At 41.3% G+C, this 15872-nt stretch overlaps 1 protein-coding gene across 7 annotated transcripts in view; it reads left to right on the forward strand.

Annotated features, from left to right (window-relative positions):
- Positions 1 to 15872, forward strand: part of SYNE3 (spectrin repeat containing nuclear envelope family member 3) — a 64855-nt gene that overhangs the window by 33610 nt on the left and 15373 nt on the right. For all 7 annotated transcript variants that reach the window (XM_030485019.1, XM_030485025.1, XM_030485020.1 and 4 more), the window contains exons 5-17: positions 1854 to 2015; positions 2752 to 3096; positions 4246 to 4382; positions 6404 to 6551; positions 7320 to 7502; positions 7786 to 7908; positions 8866 to 9000; positions 9995 to 10156; positions 10880 to 11043; positions 12039 to 12165; positions 12340 to 12492; positions 14386 to 14535; positions 15650 to 15688. In XM_030485019.1, coding sequence (XP_030340879.1) covers positions 1854 to 2015; positions 2752 to 3096; positions 4246 to 4382; positions 6404 to 6551; positions 7320 to 7502; positions 7786 to 7908; positions 8866 to 9000; positions 9995 to 10156; positions 10880 to 11043; positions 12039 to 12165; positions 12340 to 12492; positions 14386 to 14535; positions 15650 to 15688 — 2028 coding nt within the window. The remainder of the gene's footprint in view (positions 1 to 1853; positions 2016 to 2751; positions 3097 to 4245; positions 4383 to 6403; positions 6552 to 7319; positions 7503 to 7785; positions 7909 to 8865; positions 9001 to 9994; positions 10157 to 10879; positions 11044 to 12038; positions 12166 to 12339; positions 12493 to 14385; positions 14536 to 15649; positions 15689 to 15872) is intronic.

The following is a 15872-nucleotide window of genomic DNA, read 5'->3' on the forward strand; positions in this document are numbered from 1 at the left end:
TGTGTCAGTGCAACAAATTAGCCTGATTCCTTGGAATCCATAAGCTTGGGATGACTTGATTAACTTCTCTGTTTGGCCCATTTACACTGCTGTAAAATTGCATTCTTCAAGTCCCTAACATGAGGTCAAAGTGCGAATCATTCAACCAGTGCCCACTTCTGCAGATTTGAGAATCAAGGCAAGGGGATGTAACAAACAGGTGAGGTGTTTTGCTGGATGCATCTTGGCCACAGAAGTCTGCAGTTATAATTCTGCTTTTTGATCTCATCCAAATGCATGTTTGCATAGATGGTGCTGTTAAAGGTTCTAATAAGTGGGCAGTATTTCATCCTCCATGGGAGTCAGTTGTCCCTTAGCTGTCCCTCTTTTCTACCAAGGCAAGTCAACTAACTTTAGGGGAGTCAGTCTGGGTTTGTACCAGTCAGCAGAGATTGCAGTGGCAGTGTGGAAAAAGGGCTGGTGTCGTGCCGCCAGGAGAGTGGTGGCTTGTACTGCACCGCAGGCATAACCTGTCCCAAAGGAGAATGGCAAAGTCCCAGAGGGACTGCCATGCCACAGCACACAGGAGATCCTATGGTGACTGGTGTTCATGCTGTCCTTCTGCTGACCTGGATGGAGAGATGCTGACAGAATGGCAATGGCCCACTGCCACCTAAGGCGGGTTGACAGATGTGGCGACATGCTGAAAGCCTCACAGAGACAAGGGAAATTCAGAAGGGACTTGAAATTCTGTCCACCACTGCAGCTGTCACCCTGCGTTCTATGGAGGGTAGCTAGAGTGAAGCTCAGAGGCATGGGATGTGTCCCATATTACTCAAAATGAAACTCAGGCTGTTGCATGTGACAGCAAAGCCTTTCAAGAGTGCTGCAGGCACTAAATGGATTGCACAAGGAACAATGTTTTACTAATGTAACCATAGTGTACCTCAGTTGCTCTCCGTGCCAACTGACAAAGGGCAAGAAAAAGTCATTCTGATTTCGTAGGAAATAATATTCGGGTTAGATATTATATTAGTGAAACAACAGAGCAGGATTCCTTGTGATTTGTGTAAAATTTTCTTCATCAAGACCTAAGCTTCAGCTCACAAACAGGGATAGCCTAGGCAAATGTGATTCTTGTCTTGTTGTGAGGATGCCAGGCTGGATCAGCAGGGAGTGACTCAGCCCCTGTAAGCTCAGGAATTGTTGGTTATAGGGTGCACACTCAGTAACTCAGAAAATGAAACCTGCTTCCCGTAGCCTTCAATTTGCTTCCAGGGTCTGTGATATCACCCTAGGATAGTTTGTAATCTGCTAATTGAATAAGTATGAAAGTTCCCAGTCTATGTAAAAGTAGATGGTCACTTTCTGTAGAGCCTGCTTAAATAATGAACCCTTTAAAATGCATGCCCCTAGTACAGTCTCTTTTATTTTCATTTTGAGAGATGGGCAAAGTCAGTCTGTTGTGTGCTCATCTTTGTTTTTAACCAGCATGGCGAACAACTGCTTAGTAAAAGTAAAAAAGTAAGCAAAAAACAAGGTAAAAGCCAGAAACTGACTTCTCTCTCTTTTCTTTTTCTAATGAGATACTAGGAAATTTTGGAAAGGAGAGGCTAGAAACTAACCTAAGAGGCCCTTGCAATTTGTCTCCTTGGAGACTAGCCATTGAAAGCCTGCAGCATGACCCAGATGGCGACAAGCCTTTACCTACTTTTGTGTTCTGTTTCTTGAGATGAATTCTGAATTCTTCTGGAGTCCAAGTGCTATCGGAGCTCATGGAAAGGGACTCTTGTTTATAAATTCTGTGTTACAATGTAAAGGAAGAAGAGCCAGATAAGCACTGTCCTCACAGCTTGTGATGTGTCTTGTTACAGAACAGAGTGAACCTGCTTAAAAAGATAACCAAGGAACATGAGCAGTACAGCGCCAACGTCAACCAGTTTCAATCGTGGCTGAATGGTGTGACGGAAAGATTAAACTGCTGCATTGGAGAAGCAACCAAGTCTTCGGCAGAGGACAAGTTAAAGGCACTGAAGGTCCTTAATATAATTCTAACAAGGAGCTAGGATTGTGTGTTCTTTCTTTATGCCCTTATATGTTTCTCAAACCACAAAAGGGTGTACTTGGGAAAAGAATTACACAAAATAAGGTGTGATTTTAACATGGGCTGGGAGAAGAGTTGTATCAGGTCCTAAAACTGTTAGTACGTATGGTTCTTCCAACTGTAAAGTCACAGGCTGGTCTGTTTTGTTTCTCGTAAAGCCTCATCTCCTATGGTTATGTGATTTGAGAATCTTGCCCTTTAAACTTGTTTAAATGAGTGATATTTGGTAATCATGATACAAATAAAGCCTGAAGGCTCACAGGTTTTGAGGGTTTAGAGCTAGTGATAAACATACCCGTTTTGAGAACAGTATCCAATATTTTGGTGCCACTGCCTAAACTCTTTAGCTTTAAATCTCTCAGAGATCTGGCTGTAAGAATTCCTTAGTGCCTGCAGCTCCTGTTATCTTTGTCAGGGACCTCAGATGACAAGCATTTATGAAAATCAAGCCAATATTTTCAGAATCGTGGCAGTTAGTATTACTCAGAAGGCAAACAAATGACCAACCCTAGCTTCTGGTCACTTGAAAAGAGACATACTTTGAAATAAGAAGTAAACAACAACGTATGTGCAACCAGGAGAGGTAGTCTTTCTTTCCCCTATTGCTTTCAGCTTTTGCCCCAACTTCCCATTCCTGCAGCTAATCTTTATTTAACTTCTTTCTGCAGGAAATTGCCAAAAGCATTAGGAGTGGTGGAAAGAAATTGGACCACCTTGAAAATGAGTGTGCAAGTGTGATTGAGAATACCTCTCCACTTGGAGCTGAGAGAATGAAGGATGAACTCGAAATGCTAAGAAAAGCCTTGGAGAAGTTGAAACTGCTTCATAGTGAGGAGGAGGAGAGATTGCTCAAGATCCAGGAGTCAGAAAGTGCCTATGAGTCCCAAGCCAGACAATTAGAAGCAGACATCAAGGTGTTGAGAAAATATCTACAGAAACTAGAAAATCACCTAGAGCCTGGGGAAGGGGAGAAGACTGAAGATGAGTTTGTAACCCTGTGGAGAAAATGCAATGTAAGTTGTTATCCTTTGTATGCCTAAAACAAGCAGGATCAAGCATAGGCATAGATTGAACATGCAGAGTCACATCAAACAGGTACCTGTTCTATTGATTAAAGGTGGTAAGGAAAGAGTATGATTGTGTATGAAACAGACTGAGGAAAATGTGAATAGCTACAATGGAATCAATTAATCTAACCTTTATCTCACTCTGCACAGAAGGAGCAGGGTTGGAACATGTGTTGGAGTTTGTCTTGAGTTCGAAGGGAGCATATGCAAAAAGAGCACAATACAGAGCAAACAATACAATTTGCCTTACTTAAAAAGAAGCAAGAAAATAATGTCTGTATATTCACACACATACACACACACACACATGTACATCTATTTCTGGAGTATTTGGCAAGACCATTTCTATATTCTATCTTTAATCTGTGTAAGGTATATTCCTTTGTTCCTTTACCAGAAAAGACATCTTTAATCCTACAAAGTCCCAAGTTTATAGTAATCCAGTATTTATACTAAAAATCAATCTGTTGCAAAAATGAGTGCAAAAAGTTTGTCATGCATAATATAGATAAGAATCTTTGCCACTCATTTCCTCTTGAGGGCTGTTTTTGCATTTATTATCTCTTCTCAAAATGCCTTTCATTGCAATTTGTATGTCTAGAACTCAGCAGGACTAGCTAGGAAAAGTATATGCAAAAAAGGATCCACAAAATACTGACTGGTTCAATTCAGGTACATTTACATAGTTTTTTTGTGGGTTTTGTTGACCTAAATCATTCTAAAATTAACATGCTGTATATGTGAGTCTGAGAAGGACCTGTTCATGCAAACAGATGCAGTTAAGTCTGCTCCAAAAATGCATCTCATGTTTTATACTGCAATCAGTGATCTGAGACTGGACCTGTTGGTGATTCATGCAGTGAACCCTGCAGATCAGATAGGGAGGCTAGGCACTGTGAAGAGAGGAGAGAGAGCTTGCAGGAACAAAACTGTTTCTGAGAATGTTTTCTGCTTTAGCAAAGTTTGTATTCCATACAACCATGAAAAAAGGCAGCAGCAGAAAGGGTTTGTGTGAATACCCTGAGAGACAGCCTTATCTCTTCATGTGCCAGACACTAAATGAGGTGTAATCTATTAATTGTTTTTATGATTAAGGCAACGAGGGCAGCTCTGGCTGCAGAAGAGTCCAACGTCGAGAGGCTGAAGGCTCAGCTTAAGGAACTGCTACGGTTTTCCCAAGATGTGCAGCCACACACTGAGAGTGTTGTATCTGCAATACAGCAGTATCAAAGGTAGTGGGAAGTCTGATTATGCGGGGGGGGGAGGGTGGGGAGGAATTGCCTCTTACACACTGAAAGGATTAACAAGGACCTAAGAAAAAAGTAATGTGCCATCCAATTGTAGGTGACTGGTAGAAAAGAAAGGCTTCTGCTAATTACATCCGCCTCCACATTGCAGTAAACCTGTAATGTTAGCCATTTGCTAGGAGCTGTAAGCTGCTGGCTGTTTTCAAGCAGTGATCTTGCATCATTAATGTTATGTATGGTTTGAAGAAAATCAGATTGTTGGCAGCTAATTTGATCATGTTAGCATTTTATAATAATAATTTATGTATTTTGCTTGCCTTTTATGACAGCAACTAGAAATTCAGGACAAGAGCTGTAGTAGTAAACGGTTCAGAATTATGACACTCCCTTGTTGAGTTTGTGGTGGTGATTCATCAGCCTTAGCAATTACTTGGCAGAGTTTATTCCCTTTCTCCTGCCAGCATATATGCATGATTCCTGTTTTCAACTTGCCTTGGGTTGGAAACTCTGAAAGTTTAGCCTCTCCCCAGACTTAAGCGTTTCCGTTTCCAGGCTGCCTGGAATCAGGAAGTAAAGAAGCCGCAGCAAATTTTGCAAACTAGAAGGAAGGAGCTTTTTTTTTTAAGGAAAAAGAAAGGTCAGTTTTCTTACTGTATCCGAGCTTATCTTCCTCTGTTGAGTGCACAGTATGCTGTCCTGCTGGAAGGGTTATAGGTCGTTACGGGAAAGGATTTCAGTTTAAAAACTAACAAGTAAATGATGTTGAAAGAGCAACAGAGAAGGCAGGGGACTTGCCTCCGAGTAGAAAATGGCAGCTGCTCTTTTGCCAGCTCCTCTCTAAAGCTTCTTTGCGAAGTCTGGCAGCTTCATGCTGAGCCTCGCAGGGGCAGCAGAGCAAATGGCAAAGAACGTGTAATGTTAGAACTTTCTATTTGTGGAACTTTTGGCCTCTGCAAGCTTGCCTTTGTTTAGCTCCATAACGTCCCACTGACACAGGTAAGATTATTGGGTTTGGTTTTATAGAAAGGCAGTATTAATCTTGATTGGCATTGCTGTTACAGCCTGTTTTGTGAATTTGTAGGATACTGTTCCCATGTGAGCACGTAGTTTGGGTTTCTTTCTGCTATATCAAATAGAATTCTTCAAACTGGGACCTCAGGAAAGCTGAGAAAACGAGGAGGCAGCTGCATGGAGTGTGTCACTGCTAGGCCTTGTTACTCAGCGGTATTTTGGATAAGCCTTTGTAAGAGAAGCCTGGATGTTTAGTGAATGTGTGCTGATTTTTAATTTCTTTTTTTTTTTTTTTCAATATCTATACACACTTATAGCTGTGCATGTATGTGTATGCCTATATAGAAATACAAAGCTTTTATCGGAATCACCCATATATGTTAATATAAATACTACTGGTTCAGCAAAATTTAAAAAAATTATATCTGAAAAAAGTAAGTATTTTCCTCTTTTTGCAGGTAACAGGGTAAACAAAGATTTCTTAATGTAATTTTTTAAAGGAATAAAGACTTGATAATATGTAAAACAATGCAGACAACTAAAGTTAAATTCTAGACACTCTTGGCTTGTTCCTTCCATCAGTCAGTGAGGCAACTCCGATGATTTGTTAAATCGTGCTGGTAATTATGAGCAGCCAAGAAAGATCACATGCGAAGGGAGACTGTTGGCTGCTAGAAAGCCAAAGTAATTCCTGATACACAGTTGCACAAGAGACAAATATGTCTTATGGTGTCTAAATAAAGTTTTGTTGGATGTTTCTGACTGAGCAGATGTCAGTATGCCACACCAGGCTCAGACAATAAAAAAAGGCTGATACAGTTTACACATGAGTATTGTGTTAATTGCATCGGATACAGTTTACACATGAGTATTGTGTTAATTGCATCGGATACAGTTTACACATGAGTATTGTGTTAATTCATGCCTTGATGAATAGGATGTTTGGACTTGGATTTCTCCTTAATCGTTCTCTCGCTGTCATTTTCCCCTTGCAGTGTTAGAGGAAAGACTTCTAAAATGAGCACTGATACAGAAACCGAACTGAGAAGACTCTTCCAAAATCCCCTGCTAGATTTTGAACGGTGGCAGCCATCAGTCCAGATGCTCCTGGAGACTCCAGAGCCAGCACTGGCTCACCTTGAGGTACCAAACCTGTTACTAAGTTCAGAAACTAATTCTTGGTTTGTGTTTGCCCAAGCTCTGCCAGCAGCTGCCTGCATACAGCTGCTGGACAGAAGCAGCTGGAAGGGCCTTTCCAGTATAGCAAGACCCCCCAAAGTGTGGAGGTCAATACTTAGCTCTAGCTGTAGCAGAATGCCCTACTTTCTTCCCTTTAGTTAGCTGGAGTTGTCAACTGAATAGGCTGAATTAAAGTGCTAGATACCTTTAACAATGATGATAACATTGTTTAGCATTACTCAGATCTCCCTGGAAGGGAAATTTGTGGACTCTGTTAAGAACTGTGTAGTGATACAGTCGTGGGATTATAATGCATGATTTCTGCATGTGCCTAGCAAGGTGGCTTTGTTACTTTGTCATCCTTGTAATCTCCAGAATAAATGTGTCTGTGAACATGGGTGGAATTTATCCTTGGGATAAGCATTCAAGCTGTCCTTTCTGTTGGTTGTTTAGGCCTCTGCTCTGCACAGACAACTCTTTCCATAGTACAGCTTTCCTCTATTTCTGTTCACAAAATGGATGCAGCCCTGGTGCTTCTAACATTATCAGGAAGACTTTTCCTTTAACTGGGCACTGTCCAGGTACCTTCTGTTACCCCTTGTTGGCCCAGCATGCTGTTTTTACCTGACTTTGTCGTACTGCTTTGGTTGTGTGACTTGTGTGAGAATAATATGGTTGTATGATTTCTAATTTTTTTGGTATGATTTCACTGGAAGAGTTTTTCTCCTTTAGGCTGCTCTAGCTGAAAGCTCCCGCTTCAAAGAGAAGTTGATGACATTACAGCTGAAGAAGGATTTGCTAAACAATGTCCTTGGTGAGGAAAAAGCAAAGGCTTTCCTGCAAGAAGTAGCTGAAGCTTCAAAGAAGAGAGAAATTCTACATGAAAGTCTCCTGCAGAGCAAGAGGAAAATCCAGGTGAGCTTCAATGCCCGTATACAGTCTTCTCTTGTGACAATGATGAATCTTTTACTCAGCCAGTTACACCAATATAAATTTAGTGCTAACCAGCTGTGCCCAGTCCCTTTTTCTAGGTTGATCAAATATTCAAATAAATTTGTAGTCTGTTGCATAGTGTAGCTTGGTGTTTGTTCTGAGTACGAAATGGACATTGACAAAAGATAATGCCAAAGGATATATGTTGAATGCTGTATCTTTTTTCTTCTTCTTTCTCCATCTACAATTACTATCGCAACATAAGCACTTTGATGATGGTTTCGCACCTTTGCAGAAGAAATTATCTGCCATCAGAGCTAAATTGGATCTAGAGAAGGAACTGAAGCCTGACCTCTTGGGTAAAAAGACACAACTCCAGAGACTTCAGGTACATCACAGTAATGTTTGACTGTGAGATCCTCAGTTATTTGTGGTCCTGTTTGTTCATATTTTATTAGCATTAGGAATTCAGTACCTTGTCTCCTTGATTTCATTTGGTCTAGTTTATAGCATGGAGTAAATGAAATTGAAGCAATGCAGCTGAAGAATTGGCAAATTGGGCTTGCGGGAAGGAACAAGCAGCTGGAAGCTGTTGGTGCCACACCTTTTTGGGCTAGTTTTATTGCTAAAATGAATTGTATTCTGATATTTCCCATTGGGAGTGAAACTGCAAAGATAACCTGAACCAATTTAACTTCCTTAAAAGCAGGGAGTTCCCATTGTCCTACCTCCTGCATTCCTCCCCCTTCCTGCTGTTTACCTCATCACAGCTTTGACATGTGCTGGGTTTACTCCACAGGCTGATTGAGCTGGCCAAGTTAAGAAAAAAAAAAAGATTATAATTTTCCACTTGGTTAGTGTTTTGAACTGCTTCAGCAAAGGGTCCAACATGCAATAGAGCCTACTCAAGGCATGCAGTGGGACTACATAGCTGGGAGAGGGGAGAGAAGAACAGGAGGGGAAGAGAGAAGGGGTGTGACTCTTCCTATTCAGTCTGGTGAGCTATGGTGATTCAGCTATATGGTGCTACTTCACCCATGGTGACCACAGAGGTATTATCACCATAGCTCTTAGTAGGACTCAGCTGATTGTACTGTCTCCTCTGGCAGCTTTCCAGCAACTTATCTTCTCTGTTATCAACTGGTAACATCGAAGGGCATCCAAACATTTCTTTTAGAAACATTTACTCCTAGATATCAAAACAATAAATTTTCTTAATGACAGTGATTATTCCTGTTTTTTTGTCTTCACACTGTCAAGTGAAACTACCTTTGTTACACATTTTGTGAAAGTCCATGCCATACCTAGCATATTGCCCATATGGAATCTGTCTTTTCCTCTGCAGATGATCCAAGATGACTTGGCAGAGCTTGTGGCACAAATGGAGGAGGTAGAGAAGCTTGTTCAGTCAAATACCACCCACAAGCATGAAATGAACCAACTTTCATCTGACTCTCAGGCACTGAAGATAGCACTGAAGGTAACATAAGGAAGAGGCTTTCATGGCATGAGGAGTTGTTAGTTGCCACTATTTAAAAATATTTAAAAATCTGTAAGCATATGAGATTATATCCTTTGAGTGACAGATATTTTCATTTCAGGGGAAGAAGTTACTGAATTCTTAAGACATTGATAACTCTTCCAGTATTCTCTGATTATCTGTAATGTGATTGATTGCCCTTTGGGATAGGATACCATCCACACAGTTCTTATATCTATATAAATCATGTCTGGAGTGGGCCTGAAATTTCTGATCTAAAGACCTCATAGTTACATTATCATGGAGGTGCTTGGCTTCTTCACAGATTCCTGGAGAGTGATGGTGTACCAAACTGTTTGGTTTTTATAGTTTTGTGACCTAAAAGTTAATGAGAGAGAAGTGTTGCAATTGTGCAAGTACTAGTTTTGACCTGGAGAATTTTGTAGTTTATAAGCATATAAAAGGACAGTCTATTCCAAAGCAGTCTCAGAAGAACAGCTTATAATATTACCTTAGTTGTGCAGGTCACCATGGAAATATGTATGATAAAGTGTTACCCTAATATGCACTGTGAAATTCTAGTTTCAATCTCAATAATCCTATTTATTGCTGAACTGGACTTTTGCAAAAGAATTCTGTATAGTAATTTCTGATTCAGGAAATTTCTGATTCAGGAAGTATAAGGTATGTTTAATATTGACTGGAGTATTAAAAAACCCAAACATCATCTTTTTTTCTGTTTCAGCTGAAAAGGAAGCTATTTTACTGCTTAATGCTCCCCCATGTGGCTGAATTTAGGCCTGCAGGCGCTTGTAGGTGTTTTCTATGCCAGTGGTGCTAAAGGGCAAAGTTTTCTGTGTCTCATTAACAGCTGGGTTGTTTTTTTCTAGCCGCCTTGCTCATGAGATTCTCTGTCAGTAGTTACATATTAGATCCAGTAATGAAACTGGTTTTTTTCTGTGTTCAGTTACTGACATATTTTTACCATCTGTAGATTATGATACAGCAGAGTGAAGAGCGCATTCAGAAACACTGTGCGTATAATGACAAACTCTCTGACCTTCAGCAGTGGATCAAACTAACCACGGAGATGATTGAGCCCTACCAGGGTGCTGAAGGAGACCAGAACACTGAGGGCCAGGTGGCAGACCTTAAGGTGAGAACAACATCTTGGTGTAAGATGTTAATTATTCACCTTACAGCATTCAGACATTAAGGGCAGGGTTTTCCTGGTGAGGGTTTCCTGGCTGGGGTGGGTAATGATGGCTTGTTCCTCTTGCAACGACCGTTGTTTACTGCTGTCTTCCTGCTTTGCCCTGTGTTGTGGAATGTGGAGCTAAGTAAAAACAAGAACAGTGAGAAATGGCTAAGAACTGTTGAGATGGATAAAGTATTATCAGAGGATAGATGGTTTTAAAGAGAGCTCTTCTGCCAGGGTGATCTCTCTGGAGAATACCTGCCTTTGCCTCATCAATACATTGAATGTTATTACCGTTAGGTAACCTTATACTGTGTTGAACTAAGCTATTGCACAGCTGATACTGCCACACAGCAAAAAGCTATTTTGCATGCTAGGTTCACTCTGGGGGTTACTTCAGCTGGCAGCTTTTCCCTTCACAAGGGAAACACAAGGTATCTCATGGGAAACCTACAGAAGGGGTGCATTGATGGCTTGCACCCTTTAAGTGTTGCCATCAGCTCTTTGACCTATGTTGGCTCTTTGCAAGAATCCACAGCATATTTTTTTTCCCTGCTAGGTATGTTCTAGCTAGTGCCAACAGAACCAGCATAGTCCTGGACTGAACATGGCCTTCAGTCTGACATAGCCTCTGCTTTACCCAGGATACCTAGAAGTAACTGTAAGGGCTGTACGTTTCAGAGATGGCTAGCTGAGTTACCAGATAAGGAGATCCAGCTGTGCCTAGTGAAAGCTTATGGAAAACTGGTCATGGAGAATTCTTCCCCAGAGGAGACTGCCCATGTCCAGGCAGAGCTGGATCAGCTGGAAGAATCATGGAGACTGCTGAAGGAGATGGAAACTTGGTAAGTGCTCGTGTAACATTTCCTCATATCCCTTCAAGGCGAATGTCTTTACTGCTATATGACCAGGCACACTTGATGCCTTATGCTGTGTGCTGTGAAAGTGAGCAGCCATGTTAGAATGTTAGGAGCAAGATGAGATTTTATTTAATTTTTTGTAAAATGTACTCTCAAGAAAACCATTTTAGAGCATGCAGGGAGCAGAGCAGTCTGTGAAGCTGCCTTTACTTCATGCTTGATGTGGTAGTGTCTCCTTGAGACCTGGCTCAACCTTGTACTTCCAGTTTGTGTCAGAGGAAATAGGACATAGACGGTTGACTTCTGCTGTTCTGTGTCGCCTTCCATGTTCTCCTCACTGTCTGATCTGGAGATATTTCCAAGGAGGCTGTATCTGCACTGGGATTTGTGCCTTTTTCAAACCTGCAGGAGTATGAACAAAGCTAAAATCCTCTCTTAGCTGGCAAATTTATTACTATAAATATATTTAGATTTATATTTAGAGTTATAGATTCTATGATTCTATATTTATATAATAAATTATATTTAATTTATTTATATAAAATTTAATACATTTATTGAGCTTAATTTATTTTGACCTCACTGTGCAGTTCCAGAATAGCGTCAGAATAGGCATAAAAATGGAATGACTAAATTGAGGAAGGCTTCATTGTACTGCCTGCTGTTACCGGATGGGAAGGTATATTGTTAAGGTTGTATTTTTTTGCTCCTTGACTCCACTGAATAAAAGAAAACAAAGCACTTGGAAATATCAGAACAAGAGAACTGGTGCTGCTTTGAGACATTCCTGTCTTGATCTTACTTTGTTAAAAATATGTTGGAAATAACTTTAATAGTTATAGTACTATTAATAGTAATTAATAGTATAATAATAATAATAGTGCTATTTCACCAGAAGTGTCCCACATAGACCCAGTCAAAATGTGATGTCTCATCATTATGTTTAACTGCATTGGTGTCTCCGTTTTTGTGTTTTCAAGTCTTCTCAAGAAATGGCAGTTAAGTAAAGCAGTGGTTGATAATAAGAAGAAAATAGAATTTGTGGACAGCAGATGGATATCTGGACCTGTGTTCCATCATTTAGATGTAGATCCCAACCATAAGCAGGTGAGAGGGGACTCTATATCTGCCTTCACATCAGCCTCACAAGAACAATTTTATTGGCTTCATGTGATACTATGGGTTACAAAGTTGGAGGTTGAGATCTTGCAATCAGGCCTTCAGAGGAAACATCTGATGTAACGATAAGGCCTTTTTTGTTCCTGTTTTTCTTTAACCTAGGAGAGAATAGAAGGGCAACATAGAAGCAGCCACTTGAAGCTTCTACATGAATTTGAAGAGTGGTTACAAGGAGAAAAAAACAAACTGACCAAAATTCTTGATGTGGCTTCATCTTCTGCAGAGGAAATTAAGGCACGCAAGAGCAAACTCGAGGTTAGTTTTCAAGGAATTAAGATGGAGACAGTTCTTTCAGATTTAAAACAAAACAAAACCAAAAATCACACATCCCCACCAACAAAGAAAACTCAACAAACCCATTCCTTCCCCATGCAAAACAGGAAGGACAAAAAAAAGCCTACCACCACCAAAAAAACCCCAAACCAAACAAAAAAAACCCCAACAAATGCTCAAACACTACACTCTTTGATCTAGGATACTTTAGAGTTGATGAAGCTCAGGAATTTAGGACAACTATTTCACCCCTTCTGCTAAGAAAGGTCTATTAGAGCTGGAGTGGTAGGAAGGGAGCAGCCTGACATCTAGCTGTTGGACTAGACATTTCCAAGGTGGTATGGCAAAGATGTTCATTAAAACAATCTGATCAAAATCAGTGTCAGGTATTTGGCCTCACATGTTCTCTTTTTGATGGAGCCACGGAAATGATGGACAGCGGCAGAGCAGTTGATGTCATCTACCTGGACTTGTGCAAAGCATTCGACACTGTCCCACATGACATCCTTGTCTCTAAATTGGAGAGACATCAATTTGATAGATGGACCACTCGGTGGATAAAAAACTGGCTCGATGGCCGCACGCAAAGAGTTGTGGTAAATGGCTCGATGTCCAGTTGGAAACCTGTAACGAGTGGTGTCCCTCAGGGATCGGTGTTGGGACCGGTCCTGTTCAGCATCTTTGTCGGCAACATGGACAGTGGGATTGAGTGCGCCCTCAGCAAGTTTGCCGACGACACCAAGCTGTGTGGTTCGGTTGATACGCTGGAGGGAAGGGATGCCATCCAGAGGGACCTTGACACGCTTGTGAGGTGGGCCGATGCCAACCTTATGAAGTTTAACCAAGCCAAGTGCAAGGTCCTACACCTGGGTCGGGGCAATCCCAGGCACTGCTACAGGCTGGGCAGAGAAGAGATTCAGAGCAGCCCTGCAGAAAAGGACTTGGGGGTGTTGGTTGACGAGAAGCTTAACATGAGCCGGCAGTGTGCGCTTGCAGCCCAGAAAGCCAACCGTATCCTGGGCTGCATCAAAAGAAGCGTGACCAGCAGGTCGAAGGAGGTGATCCTGCCCCTCTACTCTGCTCTTGTGAGACCCCACTTGGAGTACTGCGTACAGTTCTGGTGTCCTCAACATAAAAAGGACATGGAGCTGTTGGAGCGAGTCCAGAGGAGGGCCACGAGGATGATAAGAGGGCTGGAGCACCTCCCATATGAAGACAGGCTGAGAAAGTTGGGGCTGTTCAGCCTGGAGAAGAGAAGGCTGCGTGGTGACCTCATAGCAGCCTTCCAGTATCTGAAGGGGGTCTACAAGGATGCTGGGGAGGGACTCTTCCTTAGGGACTGTAGTGGTAGGACAAGGGGTAATGGGTTCAAACTTAAACAGAGGAAGTTTAGATTAGATATAAGGAAGAAGTTCTTTCCAGTGAGGGTGGTGAAGCACTGGAATGGGTTGCCCAGGGAGGTTGTGGATGCTCCATCCCTGGCGGTGTTCAAGGCCAGGTTGGACAGAGCCTTGAGCCACATGGTTTAGGGCAAGGTGTCCCTGCCCATGGCAGGGGGGTTGGAACTAGATGATCTTAAGGTCCTTTCCAACCCTTACGATTCTATGATTCTATGATTCTATGTTGAATGTAGCCAGATGCAATGATAATGGATACTGTAAGAAATTAAACAAACAAAAATATCCAGAGCTACAGGAGTCCTGCAGAGGAGTGGAGCTTTTGATATCGTTTCAGGCCAAAAAAAAGTAAAAACAAGTGCACTATTCCAGAGTACCCAGTCGTTTGATTTAGTACCACCGTTCTTTTGAACACTAGATTTTAAAAGTGGGGCCTTCTTGAATTCTGAGTTGCTGCTGACCTTGTCTTTGCCTGCAGGAGCTGCAGTCTCGTGTGCCTGATGGTCAGTGTCTCTTTGAGGACCTTCTTCATAGTCAGCCTGTCACTGAATATTCTGAAGATCTGGAGGACCTCCGTTACCAATGGATGCTCTACAAATCTATACTGAAAGAGTCCATGAGTTCACCGGTAGGTTACAGCACTTGGTTCACAGTTGCTGATCTCTGCCATCGCTCTTTTAGGTTGCTTCACGCTGCTAGTCATAATTTAACAGTATGTCTCTGTCTGCTTAATGAAAACCCCCTTTAGTAAATGCCATCAAAGACAGAACAAATATAGCTATAACATTCTCCACCAAATTGTTTTGGGTTTTTTTTAATGGTTCCTGCAGTAAGAATATGTTCACTGTTCATTATTTGTGTCACCTGCTGGAAGACAGTGATCAGAATAGCCACTGACTGAACTGACTCAGAAAGTAACTGTGCACAGAAGGACCTAGTCCTTTTTGAAACTGTCTTTATGGGCGAAGGATTTGACATGAGATAAAGAAGAGGTATTTTAATGCAAGAACCAAATTATTAAAAGAAGTTACTGAGTTGTATACAAGACATGCTAAGGGTGGCAGAATTCATCCCCATATATAAGATATTCCAGGGCATGCTAAAGATAATTCCCATACTCTGAGTGTAAGCATACATAATTAAGTACTTACATATGTGTTCAACTTCAAGACACCATAATTGGAGGATTAGACTTTACAGGTGTGCATTTGGTACTTTCTGTATGCAAGTGCTTTGGAAGGTATCTGAACTCAAACACCTAAAATTTGACGTACCTGAAAAATTTCTGCTTTGGGAAACCTTGTCTTCAAATCCAAAGATTATTTAGAATACAAATCCGGGAAAGTGTATGGGAAGATAAGCGTGACCTCTATTAGTAAAGAACATATTGAAGAACTGTTTGCCATTGATTTTAATGAGTTATGCGTTGTTGACCAAAACCTTGTGTAAGCATAAATATAGTCAATAGGTGTCAGTAAAGGCAAAGCTATTGCTGGGAGAACTGCTCATGTGATTCAAATGGTCAAGAACCTGAAAACATCAGCTTTCTGCCTAATGTGTGTTAAAAAGCTTGTTAAAAAAACCCCAAAACTCTCCTGCTGGTTCACTCTATCCAGATGACCATGAATTTGAAAGAAACATCCCCTGTGAGGTGAATACTCATTTATAGGCTCCACTGGGATCTTAAGCTCATGCTGCTTTTGTTTTTCTCTCCCCCCGCCCCCCTCTCGTTTATTTAACAGAGTCCTGGAACTTCTGAAGAACCAGACATATTCAGAAAGGTATGACGGTTTCCTATCGTTAAGCTAAAATGTTTCATCAGGCATCTTGCAGATAATTAGTTTAACTTAAACTTTTCTAAAGTTTCTTGAGATTAATTTGCTTGCTAAGTGCCTCCCTTAAAGAAGGAGTTTATTTTCTTCATATTTTGAATGGAAGCACATTACACAGATTTTACTCTTGAGC

The sequence above is a fragment of the Strigops habroptila genome, chromosome 4, assembly GCF_004027225.2.
Source record: "Strigops habroptila isolate Jane chromosome 4, bStrHab1.2.pri, whole genome shotgun sequence".
In the NCBI taxonomy this organism is placed as follows: Eukaryota; Metazoa; Chordata; class Aves; order Psittaciformes; family Psittacidae; genus Strigops; species Strigops habroptila.